General features: G+C 36.5%; 1 protein-coding gene and 1 non-coding gene across 2 annotated transcripts in view; one reads left to right on the forward strand and one right to left on the reverse strand.

Moving 5' to 3' along the window:
• Plcl1 (phospholipase C like 1 (inactive)) overlaps positions 1–19,288 on the forward strand; it is a 333,753-nt gene that overhangs the window by 292,035 nt on the left and 22,430 nt on the right. The window contains exons 4-5 of the mRNA XM_026399338.2: positions 2,153–2,228; positions 4,457–4,566. Of these exons, the coding sequence (XP_026255123.1) occupies positions 2,153–2,228; positions 4,457–4,566 (186 nt within the window). The remainder of the gene's footprint in view (positions 1–2,152; positions 2,229–4,456; positions 4,567–19,288) is intronic.
• Positions 6,658–6,764, reverse strand: LOC113190174 (U6 spliceosomal RNA). Its single transcript, XR_003301750.2, has one exon. It is a non-coding gene; the product is annotated as a U6 spliceosomal RNA (small nuclear RNA).

Consider the following 19,288-nt stretch of genomic DNA (forward strand, 5'->3'; position numbering starts at 1 on the left):
AGAATAGAGGACACAGAGACAAATCCACATAATTACAGTTATCTTATATTAGACAAAGGTGCCAAAAACATACATTGGAGAAAAGATAGCCTCTTCAACAAATGGTGCTGGGAAAACTGGAACTCCATATGCAATAAAGTGAATAAACCCATATCTCTCACCATGCACAAAACTCAACTCAAAGTAGATCAAGGACCTAGGAATTAAATCAGTGACAGTGTGCATAATAGAAGAAAAATTAGGCCCAAATCTCCATCATATTGGATTAGGCCTTGACTTCCTTAATAAGACTCCTATAATCCTGAGGAGAAATGCCAGGCTTGTAAAAATAAAAGAGAATCTTTTCTAAAAAAAAAAAAAAAAAAAGACTTCTATAGTGCAAGAATTAAAATCAAGACTCAATAAGTGGGATGGATTCAAACTAAAAAGCTTCTTCTCAGCAAAAGAAACAATCAGTGAGGTGAATAGAGGAAGCTGGGATTCTAATTCCAGCTTCAGCACTAATTAATTCTATTTATCTTGACATGACTTTTAACCTTAGTTTCTTTTCTGTAAAACACAGGAAGTGATTATGATTTTTAAGAGTCCTTATCCTTAAAATCCAGATTTTTAAAATGTATAATTGTGATAGGTTTCTGTTAGTATAACAAAAACTTGAGACAATCACGGTTTTAAAGGTTCCAGTCCATTATTAGGTGGGCCCAATGCTTTCAGGCCTCTGGAGGGGGTGCATGAAAGGAATAAAACCTATGTTGACTCTAGGGATAAAGCCTTTAACACACAGTCTTCTGAGAGACATTTTAGATCCAAACTATGGCAGCAATATATTTGATTTATGTAAACTTACAGAATTTTTCTGTTTCTTATTAATATTTCTCTTGTGTGAATTTCCTGAAAACCTTTGTCGGCTACTTAGCTAATCTAAACATCTGATAACTTCTAAAAATAAAAATCTATTCACATGATGTTCCATGTGTAGATGTTGAAGAAAAATGAATCAGATTGACTTCATATTAAATTTTCCTCTGTCCTTAAATTCCTTTCTCTTAGAAGCCACAATAACTCAGGCTACTCTTGACCATTTGATAAATTGTTGTTCACAAGTGTCCTACTTTCTCTTGGGAGATGAAAGAATTAATGCAGTTTAAAAGTTTTGCGCAGTCTAGACCTTTACTGGTATCTAGCTTTACAGTGTTCATAGTCAAACAAGTCATTGTTTTTGGCAGAGAATACAAGTAATATGACTCATAGAATTTTATTTGTTTGCATTGTTTCTCATAATCTTATATTCATTCATTTAAATAGACTTTATCTGTTGGACTGTGAATTTCATGGAGGTAGAAACATATATCTTTTGCTCCTTAGTGCACTGTACCCCCTGAGCCCACCATGGCTGCTCAATAAATATTTGTTAAATGGATATATGATATGATTTTGCTTCTCATCTTCACACACAGATTCTTCTGTTCTTTGCTAGCAGAACAGTTGTTTATTTTCCCTATACCAAGAGGTATTTATTATATAAAATGCCTTAGACATGTTGCTTTCTAACCCAAAATAGAGGGCAAAGACAACCATTTCAGAATTATTGTCTACAAGCTCTATTGAGCTCCTCACTCTGAAATCTGACCCATTCCTCATTCTTACTACAGAACGGCACTAGAGAGAGAACCAGAACTCCCTTCTTTGGGCAATCCAAATCTAAGTTGGCAGCTTCAATAATGCATCCTGAAGTCCTATAGTTTATCACTAGGTGATTCTGTATTTTGGTTCTTGTGCTATTGTCTCAATACCACTTGCCTTGATGTTGTAGTAACCTTTGAGGTAAGCCAGTGGTATCAGAGACATTCATAATATGACCTGGTACTTAAAGATGTATATGCATTTATTCAACAATCACTTACTTAGCACCCCCTGTGTGCTTGGCATTTATACAACTGGATCAATTGTAAGAAGGGTGACTACATCCTCAAAATTAGAATGGACAGGGGCTAGGACAGAAATTTTCCTTCTCTCTCCCATCTCTTGTGGTTGAAATCATGTCCCTGTTACTGGATGTTATCTCACAGGTGTCTCGGTATATCACCTTCTCAATGAACCAGTTTAAGGATTTCTGACAACCATTTTTTTGTTGTTGTCTATTTTGTGACAGATGATTCAAGAGAGCCGGTTTCTCATAGAAATGGCAGACACAGTCCATGAAAAGATTGTACAGTGTCAGAAAGCAGGTAATTTTTTTATATTTGGTTTAAGCACCATAATGATAATTCTTTGCAGAATTTTTTTAAAGTTTCTGTCCTTCCTCTTAAAATTTAAATATTTTATGTCATTGTTTAATTACAAGTTACATTTAAGTTTTTGTTTACTACAGAAGAAATCTGGATGGTTTTATTTGTGTATTTGGGGGTGGTGGTGTCTGAAAATATCTAGAGTCAAGGGTTTCTAAGTCTACTTTTGTGATTTGGAAGTCTAATAAAATCTATTACTAGTGGTATGGGAGGTAGGGTTCAATGAGACTCCTTCAAGCCTACTTTATTTTTATGATTTGATTAACTCTATTAATCTTCTAGGGCATTTGCCCCATTTCCCAGTTCTCATTTTAGACTTGTTTTTTTTCTTTAGGGATGGGAGGGGTCACACGTCTGTGAGCATACACCTCTATTTATGTTCATCTTCATCCGCACTCCTGTGCTTTTATTTCTTGGATCCATGTGCTCCTCTCACCACAGACACAATAATGGTTATGGTAAAGAAATTGACAACAGAGACAGTTGCTTTATAAATATGCATATGATATGCTAAGCACATACATTATCTTACTTAGTCCTCTTAACTCTTCAATGTAGTCCTCATCTCCAACTTACAGATGAGGCACCTGAGATTCTGGGAGACTGAGTGAATGATCCAAGATCTTATATCAACATGGTGGGGCTGACCTTTAAAAATGGTTCTCTTCACTGACGGACCAGCAGGCTGAGATGTTTCAGTTGACAGTAAATGCAAAAACAGTATCCAATACTTATATGATGCCAATACTCTCTAAGAGCTATTTATGTATTGACCTATTTATCTTCACCACAATCCCTGAGATAAACCCTCTTGTCACTGTCTCACCAGTGAAGAAACTGAAGCCCAATGAGTTTCAGGAACTTGCTCAGACCCACACAGTCAGTAAGTGGAGCCAGAATGTCAGCCCCGGCTCCATGTTCATACTCTTTGTTAGTACATATATTTGTGATATCAGCACATAGGAATTCAGGTTACATTAATAAAAGTATGTAGAACCAGAAGAATGATGGAAAATCCCTACCCAGTGTGGGCTCTTCAAGTCTATTCTGAGTACAGTGTCCACTGCTGGATACAGGATTGTGTACACTGTTCAATTCTGGGAAGCCAGGCAGTGCAGTGGTTCTGCTTGGATGCTGTCCTTAAAAAGGAGCCATAAGTGAGATGAAATGTGTTAGAACACATTCTGTTGAGGACAGAATTCAAGATTCCCTCTGCCTGCCAACATTTCTTCAAGTATCTAAAGAGCTGCACTATATGGAAAGAGATTAGAAATTGCTGGTCTGGGTTTAGCTAGCACTGAGGAGTTCCAGGGAAGATTTTGGCTCAGTCAATATCAGGCCCAGGTCTGTAAAGATGGAACAAGCTGTCTATGAGAGAATGTGATTCCCAACCCTGATGTGCTAAGACAAAACCTATAGAAACAGATAATGGTGATGTTTTTCATAGTATTCAATTTTTTTATGTTAATTGACTTGGATTATTAAAATGAAGTTAAACTGGTAAAACAATTTTGTTTTTTAAAATTAGTACTAAAAAATTAGAAAATTAATAAAATCAATAAAAATTAGTATGAAGCCAATATTTACTAATAATACTTTAATCAGTTATGCTAATTTTACCAGAATGGTATTCAAATTTGAGCAAATGGTAGAACTGAAATACTTTAAGGCTATTCCCAAATCTGAAACACTTGGGTGATTCCAGGAATGCTATTTTTAAGAATATCTTTTTAGTTTTAGTTGATATTAATTTACTAATTACTGATTATTATCCACATGGGTCCCAGGGCCTGCTTTGAAGCCACAGGGCTGACTTATAAAGAAAAGGAAGGTAGAGGCCCCTCACATATAGCTATACATCACACCCTTCCACACAAAGGCCCTCCACAAAATGAATGGAACCTGTTGGAAGAATTTCTGATGTCTTCATCAATGGTTCCTGGCTGTTTGAAATGTAATTTAGCCTGTATTGATTATTGATAGTCCGCTGCCCTATGGATGGTCATTTGGTGGGATGAATACATAGGAAGGAGAATTCAGTTTAGAGATTTAGAAATTCTGAGAGGACAGAGATGTGAAATTATATTTTACTGATAATATTTTTTATGCTGAGATGCTCATTTTTTCTGAATTTGCACTATTATTTCCTATCCACTCTTTTTTCAAAGGGATGGAGTTCCATGAAGAACTTCATAACCTGGGGGCAAAGGAAGGACTGAAAGGAAGAAAACTCAACAAGGCCACTGAGAGCTTTGCCTGGAACATCACGGTACTAAAGGTAGATGAAACACCCTGCTGCCTACTTTGTCTTTATTTCCCTTCTCCTCTCTGCAAGGTGGAGAGATGCATCAGTGGTTAAACATGGTGATTTGCATTGTAAAGTAATGTGTGGCCTGATGGTCAAGTTCATGCTCTAAGTCATATAGAGATGCATCCTGAGATGGATCTGCTTTTTGCCTTAATAGGGCAATGAGATAGAGGACAGCATGTGTGTGAAACATAATTCCTTGCTTGGTGGTGGTGGTGATTGTGTGTGTGTGTGTGTGTGTGTGTGTGTGTGTTTACTCAAATACTTCTGTTCAAGTCAATATGGCTGTTCTTGTTTATGGAAAGAATAATGCCAAGTGCTGGGAAGATTCCAACAAAAGTAATTTGGAAGAGACTGGCACTGCAGAATATCTGTAGCCATTCAGGATTTTTATTCTAAGGACAATTCCTATAAATACATTTTTTTCAAGTAGTTTTGAGATAGTTTCTTGAGATTACAATTTGTTCTTTCCTGCAAATTAATTTCAGAATTTTTAAGTTAAGATAACACTTTTTATATTTTCTTACATGAAAAGAGAAACAATTTAGGTAGTCAGAATTATGTATCCTTGGCAAAGTGATGGGAGAGAAACAACCACAAACAAAATTAATAATTGCTGACATGTAAAGAATACTTGTTATGTGTCAAGTGCTATTTTATGAGATTAATATGAATTAACAGTTTAATACAACAATGCCTTATTCTTGTTATTCTCATTTTACAGGTAAGAAAATGGAGGTATTGAAAGGTCATATATATTACCCAAAGTCATTCAGCTAGTAAATGATGGAGCTGGGTTTTAAGCTTAGGCAGTCTGGCTTCAGATTATATATGGGCATAAATTACAAATATCCTATATCATATGTATATATATACATGTCTCTTAAAAATTAAGACCACGTGTATTTGTTAAACTCCTGCTGTGTTCTAGTCTCTATGGTAGGCACTTGGGATATGTGGAGAACAAAAGAGGTGCAGACTCTGACCTCATGAAGTTAGCAGTCTCAGGGCCTGGGAAAGATAGGCATTATTTGCTCAAGGGGAAGGGATGAGCTAGGGCTTTAGTATGAAAAGAGCAGCTTAGTATGACCCTAGAGTATTACATGGCAACATGAATCTGATACAGAAAACTTTCTGTTCAGCAGATATTTATTTGGGCTTTTTAATGCACTAATCACTAAGAAATGTGTTAGGGATATAAGTGTGAAGAATATTACTCGGGCCTTCAGGACTAGCATGCAAGGGTAGAGAGAATAGTAATGGCCATTAACTAATCAGCACTTACTATGTGTCCAGAATTCAAGGCCAGGCACTTTATATACATTTCCCTTTTCTTCCTTGCAGCATGGTGTGACCTTGCAGCAATGCATGCTGACCCTGATATGACCCTCCTCATCTCACAAAGGAGAACATTGAGGCTTAGGGATATTTAAGCTTCTTGCTTGGAGTTGCACAGTTAGTAAATGGCAGAGCTGAGATTTGTAACTCATGCCCATGGTTACAGCCACAACCCTGTGGCTACCCTCTAAAAGAATGCACTTGTCTATACAGTTAGTACAGAGGTGCGTACAGGTTCTGAGTGTGGATTCCTTGATGCAATGAGACTTTAGCCAAGGGATGTGCTCTCTCCGAACATGGCAAAAGTACCTATATTCTGGATTGTATGAGAAAGTAAACGAGATAACACAAAAAATCTAAGTCATAGCGCACAGAACTAGACAGTATATATATGTATTTGCTGTTACCTTTTGTTTTTCTGGTAAGGAAGATGATTGTGGGAATAAGATTTTTGTTGTCATGATTGTTTCTTTCTTAACTTCTGACTTAATCCCATTTAGTGTTTTCTGAGGTTTGTATGTGTGTTTGGTTTAGTGATAGGAGCTGATTGCTTGATGTGGCTGAGCAAATGCTGTACAAATTATTCTAAGATCTTTTTTTTTAAAAATCTGTTATTGTAGCTCATAAGCTAGCTAGCTGCTGGTTTATCAGTTTGAGCATGAGAAACTTAAGCAAAAGTAGTGGACTTTTCCAAACTTTGAAAATTTTATTGGAGATATATATATTTTAATGGAATGCTTCACAAATTTGCGTGTCATCCTTGCTCAGGGGCCATGCTAATCTTCTCCATATCATTCCAATTTTAGTATATGTGCTGCCGAAGCGAGCACTGGAAATATTTCAATACCTCCCCTACCATTGAATTCAGTGAGCCTGTTTAATCAGGTATCCTTTCGCTAAGAGCTGGACAGATGACTTCCTCAGAATTTGAATTATTAGCTAAGAGAAAGGAGATTGGGCTTTGCTGGAGACTTTATTCTGGTGATGCTGCTCTGAGGAGACAGCTTCCTCTGCAAAACTCTTCCTTTGCTACTTCTATCTACATCTGGAGTACTTACTCAGCTCCTGCTTAGTTCTGCAGCCTTGCTACTGACTTTCAGAGCTCCTCAAAGTCTTTTAATAAATCCCCCCATCCCTCGGTCTTTTTAAATTTTCTACAATTGACTTACTGGGTTTAATTAGTTACATTAGGAATAACCATCCTGATTATTCATCAAATTAGGACATGCATAAATTAGGGAGACATGGCAGATCTTACCTACAAAATTCCTCATTGTCCACTGTGAAAGTTTTCTCATTCATGATTAGGACAAATATTCTCCACTATCTAGTAGAAAGGAAGGGTAATTTATCAATGCTAGTTAATTTGTGGGTTCATGTTTCTAAAAATATATAATTCTAGTGTAATTTCCAACAAGTAAGGGAAGAGCTGGAAAAACAAGAAATATGCCCTCAGTGAAATGTGTGTTGGCAGCATGGAGGGGTAGAAACAGGCACTGGCTTGAGAGCAAATTGAACTGAGACTAAAAAATAAATTCTTAAGCTTATGTTTTCTGTAGTTCAGTATTATAGTAATATAATGTCATGCAATGATTAGAAAGATGGAGAAAAATTTGCAGAAAGAAAAATAAATCACTATACAATGTAATGAATAAATTATAATTACAGTGTTCAAATTTTCTTAGGGATTAGTTCTTAGAATCTAGCAAAGAGGCTGAAATCAAGATGACCCTGAAAGCTCTTATACATGTTTTTAAAAATTTATAACTAGCACCACACATGAGTACAGAATAGAGATTTGCTTAGCAGATCTTTTTCATTTCCCTACACTTTTGCCATACATCTATATCCAACTGTAACTCCTTTTTTTTCTTTTTTACAAAACTGAACTCTGTAAATAGCTTCCATGTCCACTTGGGATGATATGATGAAGTGTGTCTCAATGACTGAATCCTCAGTACCTTTCCATGTAATCACTGGACTAAGATAATTCTTCCCCCTTTCACCCACACAGTAACAGTCCTTTCTGTCTTTTCTCTTTGTTGTCCTTCAGGTAGAAGTTTTGTGTTTTTGTCTCTTTGTGCTACTATAACAAAATACCTGAGATTAGGTGATTTATAAACAGGAATTTATTTCTCATAATTATGGAGGTGGTGAAATCTGCTTCTAGTATGGTACCTTGTTACTGTGTCTTCTGGAGGGGATGAATGCTGTGTCACATGTCAGAAGGGAACAAAAAGACAAAAGCTAGCTAATTCCCTCTACCCTTTTTATAGGATTCTAATTCCATCCATGAAGGTCAAGTCCATATGGCCTAGTCACCTCCTAAAGGCCCTACCTCTTAACACAATTGCATTGGGAATTAAGTTTTGACATGAAATTTGGAGGAGCACAAATGTTCCAACCATAGCACTTTCATTATGAACATAATATTAAAAAATCACAATGGGAAATTTTCCAGTTTTCTATGTTCCTGTTTGGGGCTTCCAAAAAAGAAATACTGTAACTTCACTTACCTAGCCAACACATTATTAAACAGTCAAATTGTTTTTAATTTGGAACCATTTCACTCATGAGAGTGAATCTCTTGCAAAATATATGAATTTATACTATTTTAACGATAAAAACACTATGCTATGAAATAGAATTGATTTAAGGCCTTGGACTCAATCCAGAGTAATCTGACTCTTTAAGTACAAAAAGAACTTCATTTTAAGGTTGTTACAGCAATAAAATTGAAATGAGAAAGAATATGAAAGTAGAATCTGAGTGAGTTTGCCTAATATGTATTTTTCTAACTTGACCTATTGGCTATTGTAAGAAACTAAATTCCATTATCTTTACATTCTAAAAAAAAAATTATGAGGAAATCAATTTTAGCAGGCTGGAGAAGTATCAAGTAGAAGAATCTCAAAGTAATGAAGAAATAAAATTAGCAAGCATTTTATTATAAAGGGAAAACTATAAATAAGTGATCACTGGAGATAAAGAAGAAATAAAAGGACTAAGAAGTGACAACCTTCTGATTCATGAATTTTATTGATCACTAGTTGAATGACATGTAGTAAATAAAAAGTGAATAATACTATTACTATGTCAATGGCTACTCCTATTAAATATATATTGGTATTTTCCTTGGGTGGATTTCCAGCTTATAATTTAATGCATTCCAGTGTGTGCCATAAAACTGGACCATTTTTATAGATTTATGTTCAAAAGATATGACTAATCTTTTCCACCCAACTTTTTGACTTTTTGTCACTGCATAAGCCTGTCCTCCTACTTGTAACGTAATAGTATTTTCATTTTCCTTTGGAATAACAGGGGCTAAACCTTTTCACTTCACTTCCTTGGATACTTGTGTTCCTAACCCAGGCAGATGCACTCACTGAACCCCCAAATTTCAGACTCTAACAGTTCCCCAGAGTTATATAAGGAAATTACATGGATTTCACCATAGTAAAGTATTTTTTAACAAAGCTAAAAAGTTCATGTGAAGAATCTGCAATTGTTGAGAGATCAGAGAGGAAAGGAAACAAGATGATGGTCTTTCAGGAAGAGGAGTATGAAGGGAAGAAGTATCTACCCGCTCTGATCCATCAGTGAGGGAGAATGGGCCTAAACTGAATGGCGAGTGATATTTTAAATCATTCCATTAGATGCTGAGCCAAACTCTTCTGGCAGCCATGGTGACTGGGTCTCCAGGGGCTGCTGTGAGGGTATAATAAATAAGTAACATGTCCAGTGCTGTCCATGTTGTCCTTTGGCAGCTGCTGGCTATTAGAGCATAAGGTAGAGAAAGACTAACTTTCCTCCTTGAGCCAAATCATTCAGTAAAAAACAGCTATTTGTAAAGCCCAGTGACAACAATGACAACAATGAATTAATAATAAACTATTCTTAATATTGATATTACTATCAATTCTTGAGAAACATAAAACAAAGTGGTTAAGAGTATAGACTCTGTCTAGACACTTTGGAGCATGTGGCCTTGGGAAAATTTTTTTTGTCTCTATGCCTCCGGATCAATAGGGATATGATAGATTGTGTTGGGGTAGCAAAACTCTGAACATCTCAGTGTCTTAAAACAATGACTGACTTCTTGCTTGTATTACATGTCTGTCACAGGCCAGTGAGGGACACTCAGGAATCCAGGATAATGAACACTCTGTCATGACTAATGTTTCTCTACCTCAGAGGAAGAGATAATACTTAACTAGTCCTATCTACTTAGAAGTCACATTTTTCTTTGTGAATGAAGAAATGATTTCCTTTTTTATTGACCCATCTCCTATGAGCTGTGCTACCATGAATCTGCTCCCCTGGGCCTGATCACCCCTGAGTGAATGGATATAATCGAGTCCTTGGAAAGACACCACTGAAAACAACAAAACCCCCGAGAATCCAGCCAGCCTCCTCTTGTTTCTCTTGGACAACTTTGCTGTTCACTGGCTTTTATTCCAGATGTTGCCAGCCACCACTTCCTCATGAAATGGAGAAAGTTTAAGGGCTGTACCTCCAGCAAAAGCACAGTGAAGGCCATACTCCCTTTTGTATTCCTTCCTGTGCCCACTCCTCCACAACCACAGTCCTGCTACTCAGACCCCCAATGTGTCCTTTATCAACCGAGCTCTTGGAACAGAGTTCTGGAATCTTCTTTCTTTGAATAAGGAACATGAGCAGACTTAGAAATAAGAGGTGAAGTAAATTCCTCAGCTTCCCTGAAATAGACTCGCAGGAAGAAAGGAGCTTCCTCAGGGGCGCAGTTGAAGAGTCCTTGATCATCATCCTTGAGAGGTGAACATTCTCATGGTTTAAGCAAAACTTGAAAAGTCCAAAGAACACACTTTCTAAGAACACATAAAAAATAAAATAAAATCTAGGGTTATAAACTCCCTTCTGTTTTATTTTAGAATTATCTAAGAGTTTAGTCACAAAGGAAATTGAACAATGTATTCCATTGGGCTATGAGTCTAGAAATCTGCAACTAAGTGTATGTAATAAAATCTTTTAAAACTCTCTTGTCTTCTGTAGAGTTAGGATATCTTAACTAAAAATGAGATCAGACTTTGTGATCGCTAGAGTCCTTACAGCTCTGCACATTTTATGTTTAAGTGAAATATATTATTTTCATTAAACTATTTTCTGTAACTTGACTACATTCTCTTTCTTAAATAAAATACATGGGTCCTGTTGTACTAAACTTATCAATAGTGTGAATCTCTCTCTCTACTTACAGATCCTCACACCACCTTTGATAGATTTTTTTTTTTAACCCATGGCACGATAAGACCCTAATTATACCCAGTGTCAACTCTTTCTGCAGTCTTCCGTTACAATCCCTCCCATTGCTATCTTCTTCTTTTCAGACTGCTCTTTGCAAATGGAATGATCTACACTTGCCATCCTGTTGGGAATTTTGGCATACAAATGATCTTTTTTGCATTCATTCTGCAAGGGTCTCCTGCACCAAGAATACTCACATAACATGTAGAAGTTCTGATAATTAAAGTCAATTTGCAATTCAAAGAAGGTCTACCCTGGAAATATAGATTACAGTCTGCTAAATTCCATAAGTTAAATACTCTGCAGTAAAAAAGCAAATTATACAGAAAAGACCACATAAGTAAATGCTATTGCACACAATACTTGTCTGTTCACCTAACTAGCCAGCTAGCTGTGTATTTACTTGCTCAAAATTTACCTACCAACCTAAAGAGTTTCTAATATTGTTAGAATAGTAGCCCCCTAATAGCTAGTGAGAGGAATGTTGCATATTGATCTAGTCTGTATCTCCTGTAGGCTATACTGATTTTTAAATTTTAATTTTAAATAAAATTTAAAAAAATTGCCTTTCATAAAAACAACGTTGGAATTTTGGCAAACAGTTATATTATCTGTCATACTGGAAATGTCTGGTGAATGCAACTGGGAGGGAAAAATAACAATGAGGCCAAAACTGAATGTTTGATTCTAGGGGCAGCTGGTTTTGACTCACTCAACCCAGAAAGTTCTAGACTCACCAGTGATCTTAGCCAGCTGCCTTATGATGCAAATCATTGATCACCAGGAAGAAAGTGGTGACAGGAGAGAATGGATGGATCACTTTTAGAAAAGCAATTTGAAGCTCATATTCAATGAGTTGGGACTGTTATTTTTAAGACCAAAGAAAAAATTACTAGGACTTATAAAGTGATCAGTATACATTTGATATATTTATCCTGGGACTAGGTGTTTGAAGAGATACTTCTAGACATGTGTTTAGAACCCTGTTCCTATTTGGCTTGCTAGTACAGAATAAAAGCCTCTCTCCCAATCCAAGTCATTGATTTATTTTCACTTCACTATTTATAAATAAGAAGGTAAAAATCACAAAAGATGCTCCTAGTCTGTAAATTAGCAAAGAATACTTTTAAATTTTGTTTTATTTTTGGTGGAACCAAGTTCCACACCGTTCAGCAAATATATCTCTAAGTCCCTACTGGGTACAGGCTTTGTGCCTGAGAATGAAATGGTGAATAAAACATGGCCCTCTGGTCTCATGGAACTGACAGTCTTGTGGTAATTATTTATTAATCATACAGTGTGTGTTAAATTTGTCATTGCTATGTGCCTTGGCGGAGAGTCTGCCCAGCACTATGAGAAAGTGCAGTGGGATTTGGAGAGGTCAGGAAGTTCTCGTTAAGCTGAGAACGAATATCTTTAGCTTTTCATAGACTCCAAAATCCTACCTTGTATCTTGATCCTTGAGGATGATTCCCAAAACAATCTGGAAATAATGGTGAAAAAGAAAACAAATCAAAATAAAGAAGTGCTGGAACTCTTCAACATGGTCTGCGGAGTTTTAAAATTTCTGCCTTACTCATTTGAGTATCACTCATTAGCACCATAGCTAATTTGTTAAAATAGCCCATCTGGTCCTATTGCTAATTAAACGTTAATTTAATCACCTATCTTCTAAAAAATAATCTTTGGCAACATTTTACGTGTCAAATTCATTTGATAGCTTATAACTGCAGAGAATAATATTATAAAGTTAGTCTTTGAGAGATATCTGTAATTCAAAGCCAAAAAGATGGAGAATATAAATATTAGTATTAGAAAAATGGATAAATTCTTTGTTTAAAAAAGTATAATGAATGAATCTCTAATAACAAAAAAGGTCAACAAGTTGAAAACACTATTTCAAACAGCTCTGGTCACAATATAGGAGATGGAATGTTAATGCTTCTTAGCTATAAGCAGGCTGGCTACATGGTGTCCAGATTTGTGCTCTGGGTGGCTGCATCCCCAGCTGTGCTGCCTAGGAGCACAGTAGAGATAAAAGCCCGGCTGTTGACATGATTATGGGAGAATACACCACTTCATTTTATGAACTAAATTTAGTGTGTCTCAGAGGTACACTTTTTTTTTCAGATGAAAGCTGCTTTTTATAATGATTCTGAATAATTCAAAAGTGGCAGGATTCTAATGAATAGATGCAACATAGACCAGAGGCCTTGGCTCCAGCTTGTGGGGTTATTGAAGGCCTCACTTTCCTCTTAGGAAAACTTTCTTTACAGAAAAATCTGTCTTTTACACACAGACTCTTAGGCTAAGTGAGTTTCATATTGTAACTTTCAGCTAACTTATTTCTGCAATGATATATATGGAAAGAGAACATTGATAACAAAATTGTTTAATTCTAATCTCACATAACCCGTTTAGGTTTTATACGCATAAGCTCCTCTTCTGACCTTATTATTCAACAGGGAAAAAAATGGGATGCATCTATCTAGTGTCTTTATTCCTCATTATCCTAAATCTGAGCAAAGTGAAAACCAAATCCAGATTTAGATACGTCTAGAAAGGATTATTGTAATAAAGGGAAAGACACTATTGAAATAGAGGAGAGCTATGCAGTGTGGGGCTAGAACCCTCCTGTCACAAGATCCTCAAGCATCTTAAAGGTGAAGCAGAAAGTGTCTTTTTGTATAGGGAGGGGCAAAGAGGGTTAGGAAGAACTGATTATGAGAGAGAGGGTAGTATGATTCCCCAACTGATCCTCACGTAAGCCCTTTCTTGGGAAATGTCATTAATGAGAAGCTGGGTGCTGGCCCAGATGGAAGATGAGTCAAATTTCAGTGGCCTCAGGGGAAGAGAGAAGCTTAACTAGAGTCTGGTCAAGTCAAGATAACAGGTATTTTGTCCAGATTGCTTAGTGGGTACAGACAGTGCAGGCGATTAGTTATAAAGCAAGGAGGATAATTTGGAGGGTCTGTGTCTGGCCTTGTCACAGGTAACACAGGAGTATCCTGAGGCTAAGCCAAGTCCTGTGCAGGAGGGGCCTCTTTGCAGTAAGTTGTTTTCTAGAAAACAAAAGGCTGGTAGGGAGAGGGGATTTCTTAAGTGCCCATTTTCTAGGAACACAGGGCTCTGAGGTAAAGTCTAACATCAACATACATACATGTTTATAAATGGGTAAATATAAAATGTTATGTATGTGCATATGTATATGTATGTGTGTGTATATATACATAAATGTAAATATCTAAATGATGATTTAGGTTAAAAATGATGCAACTAGATGTTACTCTTTTAAAGCCATATAGAAAGATCATAATTGGTGGGAGAAAATTTTCCCTCAATCAAGAAGTGGTTATTTTCCAATTTAATTAGACATCCCTTATTTTAGGGAAATCCAGTGTGTTCAAACACACGTCATGTATAACATTACATATTCATAGTAATAGGTTGGGGAACAAACCTTTCTCTCCCTTGATTTGTCACTCACTTCTTATAAAACAATTTTGATTATTAATCACTTTCCATGTATTATTGCTATCTAAAGCATTTATAGTAAGGGAAGATACTTATTTATCAAAACTGGAATCATTAGGAACTGAATTTTTCAGTTTAAGGGAAAATTCATGGCTTTATGAAAAGATTAAATTATATGATTCTTTCAAAACAAAATTCCCTCAGAGTTTTAAAAGTAAATTTAGATTCATTTAAAAATCCACACATAACTGTTTAGAAAGCTGTTTGAATAAGGCAAGAAACATTAGCATCATCATTCTAATCATCATACTAAGGTTTTGACAGAAGGTAACTTCTGGAAGAAAAGACTCCATATCACAGAACCATGACTTAGACTTTAGTCTTAGACTTTTGCATGGTGAGATGATTTTATGGAGAGGTTGCTGAGTTATTAAGTTGGACTCTCAGATACAAAGAGAATAGGTTTCATTTTAACTGAAGAGAATCCTTATGATGTAGTGAAACACGCCAACCCCTCATGATTTGGCTTGTAAATCTGCCAGGATAAAGCTATGTGTTCTAAAGATAGCTATACTCTCTGAGTGTTTATATAAAAGATACTATTCTCAGTGGACTTTTGAGTCAATTGTACTCAGGGATGGAAAGTTCTTAAATTGGTTTGCAATGTATTCCAGGATAAAAAGATTGCCATCGAAATCTCTTAGAGTTATCCCTCAATCAGCTACGTTTCCCAGCTGTGTGCTACTCGGCAGCTGGCATTATGAATCAACTAAAACAAAAGTGATTTGTGGATCCTTTTGTCTGGGAGGTATCACTTTGTTGGGCCAACATGATGTTCCTGATCAATTACAAACAAATCTGATCTCATAAAGTTGAATTTCTTGAGCATGTCTTAAAGTATTCATTTCTCATATACATTTAAGATATATTACTATTATGGTTTGGATTTTAAATGTTCCCTGAAAGCCCATGTGCTAAAAAAAACTTGGTAGTCTTCCCATGGAGCTATGGGTGGTGGAACTCTTAGGAGGTGGGGCCTAATAGAAGGAAGTGAGGTCAATGGAAGCATGTCCTTGAGGGGGATATTGAGACCTTAGCACCTTGATGTGAGTGGCAACCCACCATGCTTCCCTGCCTTGATGTACTGTGCTGCCTCAGGCCCAAACCAATGAGGCCAATGACATGGACTGAAATCTTGGAAATTGTGAGCCAAAATAAATCTTTCTTTCTTTAAATTGTTTATCTTAGGTATTTTGTCACAGAGACTGAAAACTGACTAATACAACTGCATGCCCTAAAAGGTTAGCCTGAGGTTCAGAAGAAATTCTCACTGCCTTGGGTCAGAAATATGGATCTGGTTCACTGTGACTTTCTGTTTTTTTTCCAGATTTAATTGGATTTACCTTTTCTTTTTTTTTTCCTTAAAGCAAAAATATGTAGTGAGGGAAAGTTAAGTGTTTTAGAATTACTTATGTCCTCTAATAATACATTATTGAATCAGTAGTTTATTCTTCCAAACTGCTTAGCTGGACATAATTTCAATGTCTGCTGGAACAATACCATAGATACTCAGGAGCAATCTGTTTGCTGGTCAAAACATGGTTTGTTGCATACCACTTTCTTATTCTGTTACCTTCTAGGTGGTTCAATGTTCTTATTACACATGTTGCAGGAAACTGGATTTTGCATATTGTGGGCTTGATATCAATCAGGAAACTGATATCTAAGATGCTAAAAATGAAGCCAGCATGTGAATTCTTGGGTATGAAAAAGTATGTGTAAATAGTAATTATGTCCTAATATTAAATCTGAGTGCATGGAACTAAAGATTCTTAACAATGTGTATTGTGTCTCCTCTGAGTCAGCCCATAGTCTTTCCACGTAATCTAAAACCAGAGAGGGGAAAAAACAGCCACTTCCTTCCTGCCCTCCTTTATCTGTAATACATTTTAGCCTGGGAGAGGAAGAATGCCATTGAAAGGAACAATCTCATGTGTATATAGTGTGTGTATGTTATAATATAGGCCTGTTTCTTATATTAAACAACTCATTAGCTGGACATACAACCATGTGTATATAGTGTGTGTATATTATGACATAGGCCTGTTTCTTATATTAAACAACTCATTCCTTAACCCTATTCATAAGCTTTGTGATGATAAATGTAGACAATGATGCTAGAAAAATGTCATCTTTCTCTAGCTTAATTATCTAAATCATTCTCAGTTGTTACCATGAAAAACTTAAAAATGTAGGAGCAGTATAATTTGTAATCACCATCAGAGTGGAAATTCTATTCCAAATTCTGGAAAACACATTCTTTGCTGTTAAATCACAGTTCTACCCACCAGACTGAATCATTTCTGTCATCCTCTACTTAATAGCCATCACCTTAAAAATCATTGCTTTCATCTCAGGAAATATAATTTTCTTCTAGAGATTGTTGTCAGGTCAGAGGGACAGAGAGAAAACAGTGAAGTGATTTCTATTGTCCTTACATTTTAGATAGCTGCTCCTGAGAGCATCAATTCCTTTGGCTCCTTGGTTAGGGATACCTAGGAGGAATTTTCACAGAGATCCCTGAACTAAAGCTGGCCTTGAGAATTAATAGCATGCCTTTGTGAATTTCATTGAATTTAAACATCAATATAACCAATATTATCTTAGAGCTCTTACACAATTCTTGGTTACACATTACATCAGTGCCATTTCTGTTTTGCAGTTAAAGTTTTATCAATCTGATCCTAAAGTGACCAGAGTTGTGCAGGCTACTGTGTAGGCTGTGCACTGCACAACCGTAGGGGGAACCATTCAGTTGAATCTCTGTCAGTGTTGCCTTCTGGATTTGTCATATAGCTGCCACAAAGTTGTTAGTCTAAGCATTTTTCTTTGTCTAGTCTGAAGTTTTCCATGAAGTTTTGTGTTCCTTTTACTATGGATATTAATTATTGGTAATACAGTGATATTTTCCCCATAAGACTTACTCTTGGGACAAGTCCTTAGTAATTTCTAAAGGATTCATATGCAGCAGTGTGTCTTCTCATGAACCTGTCATTTATTTGAATATTGAAGCATAGTACCAAGCTTGACAACACAGTGTGTCAGAGGAGGAAGGTTTCAACTAATGCTCAGCTCCATCCTCAGTTTGGCTGAATTTGACAACCAAACACAGTTATTTCAGTTTTGACTCAATAAAAGAAACAGAAGACACTAGGAAAATAATAGCTAATCCTTTTTAGTCTAATACAAACCTCCTTGTGAGAGAAATTTAATTAAAACTTTTTTAATCTCTGAAAAAAATGCTTTAAATACACTTAAGAGAATTAAAAGTAAACAAACCTTTTTAATAGCAGACTGAGTCGATTTTGAATGAGAGAAATGATTTGATGTTTGTCCTTCAGCTGTAAAGAAACATTTCAAGTTTTTGACCTGGATGGGGGATGCTGTGACGAGGCCTTTAGCGGCCTCTCTCAGGGTCCCATCTCTTAGAAAATGCCAAGCAGTTTTATGATTCCACTCCTTCACAGGTGCTGCTCTTGGCGATTCTGATCTTCTTTCCCTTTCCAGTCACCTGACCAGCTCCTCTGCATCACTCATGTCCAGCATCACTACCTTTGCGGGGTCGCTCGTCCATGTCCTATTATTATTAGAACCCAATAACCTCCTTTTTAGTGTAACACCCTAGCTCATACACCATCTTATTCCTGTGTTCACCACCCTGATGCACTGTAAAATAATGATTTGTTCCTGTATCTTTTTCTCATATAAAATCCAGCTTGTGCAGCCTGGGACTGTGCCTAACCACAGTGCTGAGCTTTAGAGAAGAAAAGAGAGGCTTACAGAAGCTATGAGATTTGTTCAAGAGAACATAACTAATTTGTAAGCAGTGGAGGAGTATGCAAACCTTGACCTGTGTGACTCCAGAGTCTGTTCTTAACATCCATGCTCATGGTGCCCAGTGTCACATTGGATGCTTGTGTGCTAAGCCTGTTCTTCACATCCACCAATTTGATACCTAGGTGCCATGGGTGGGTATTTCTGCAATTCTTGGCAGCTCCATCTTCTCATGGGGTTGACATTTTACTCTTCTTTTCCTTTTTTTTTTTCTTAACCTCTGCAGATTTTAATTTTCATTGTTCTATTCTTTTACTCAGTCTCATCTTTTCCTACCAGGGTATTTTGTCTCTGCAGAATACAGGCAAGCTCCCATGTGCACTGGACTGGTCCTTTGGTTTTAGCTCTTTCTATTTGCAAGCGCAAAGCCTTCTGTTGCTTTGTTTTCCTCTTGTGGCCATCTTTTAACTGTTCACAAGATTATTTTATAGAGTTGCACAGGTTTCTAGATAAGGGCTTTTGTTCCTTCCATTTTCTGCAGTTCATGCAGTGTTCAGGCATGTGTGTAGACACGTGTGTAGCTATTCTGAGCACACATTATATGCAGTTTTTGGTGGCCCCATTCTACATTTTACAACTATAGTGCCCACGTTTAGTTTTTCTTATCACAATAGAAGGAGCACACATTATGTGCTTGACATGTTGAATTGACTTACATGAATAAACCTATAAAATATTAAAAATTGTCCCAGTGTAGCAA

Source organism: Urocitellus parryii, chromosome 1 (genome assembly GCF_045843805.1).
Source record: "Urocitellus parryii isolate mUroPar1 chromosome 1, mUroPar1.hap1, whole genome shotgun sequence".
NCBI lineage: Eukaryota > Metazoa > Chordata > Mammalia > Rodentia > Sciuridae > Urocitellus > Urocitellus parryii.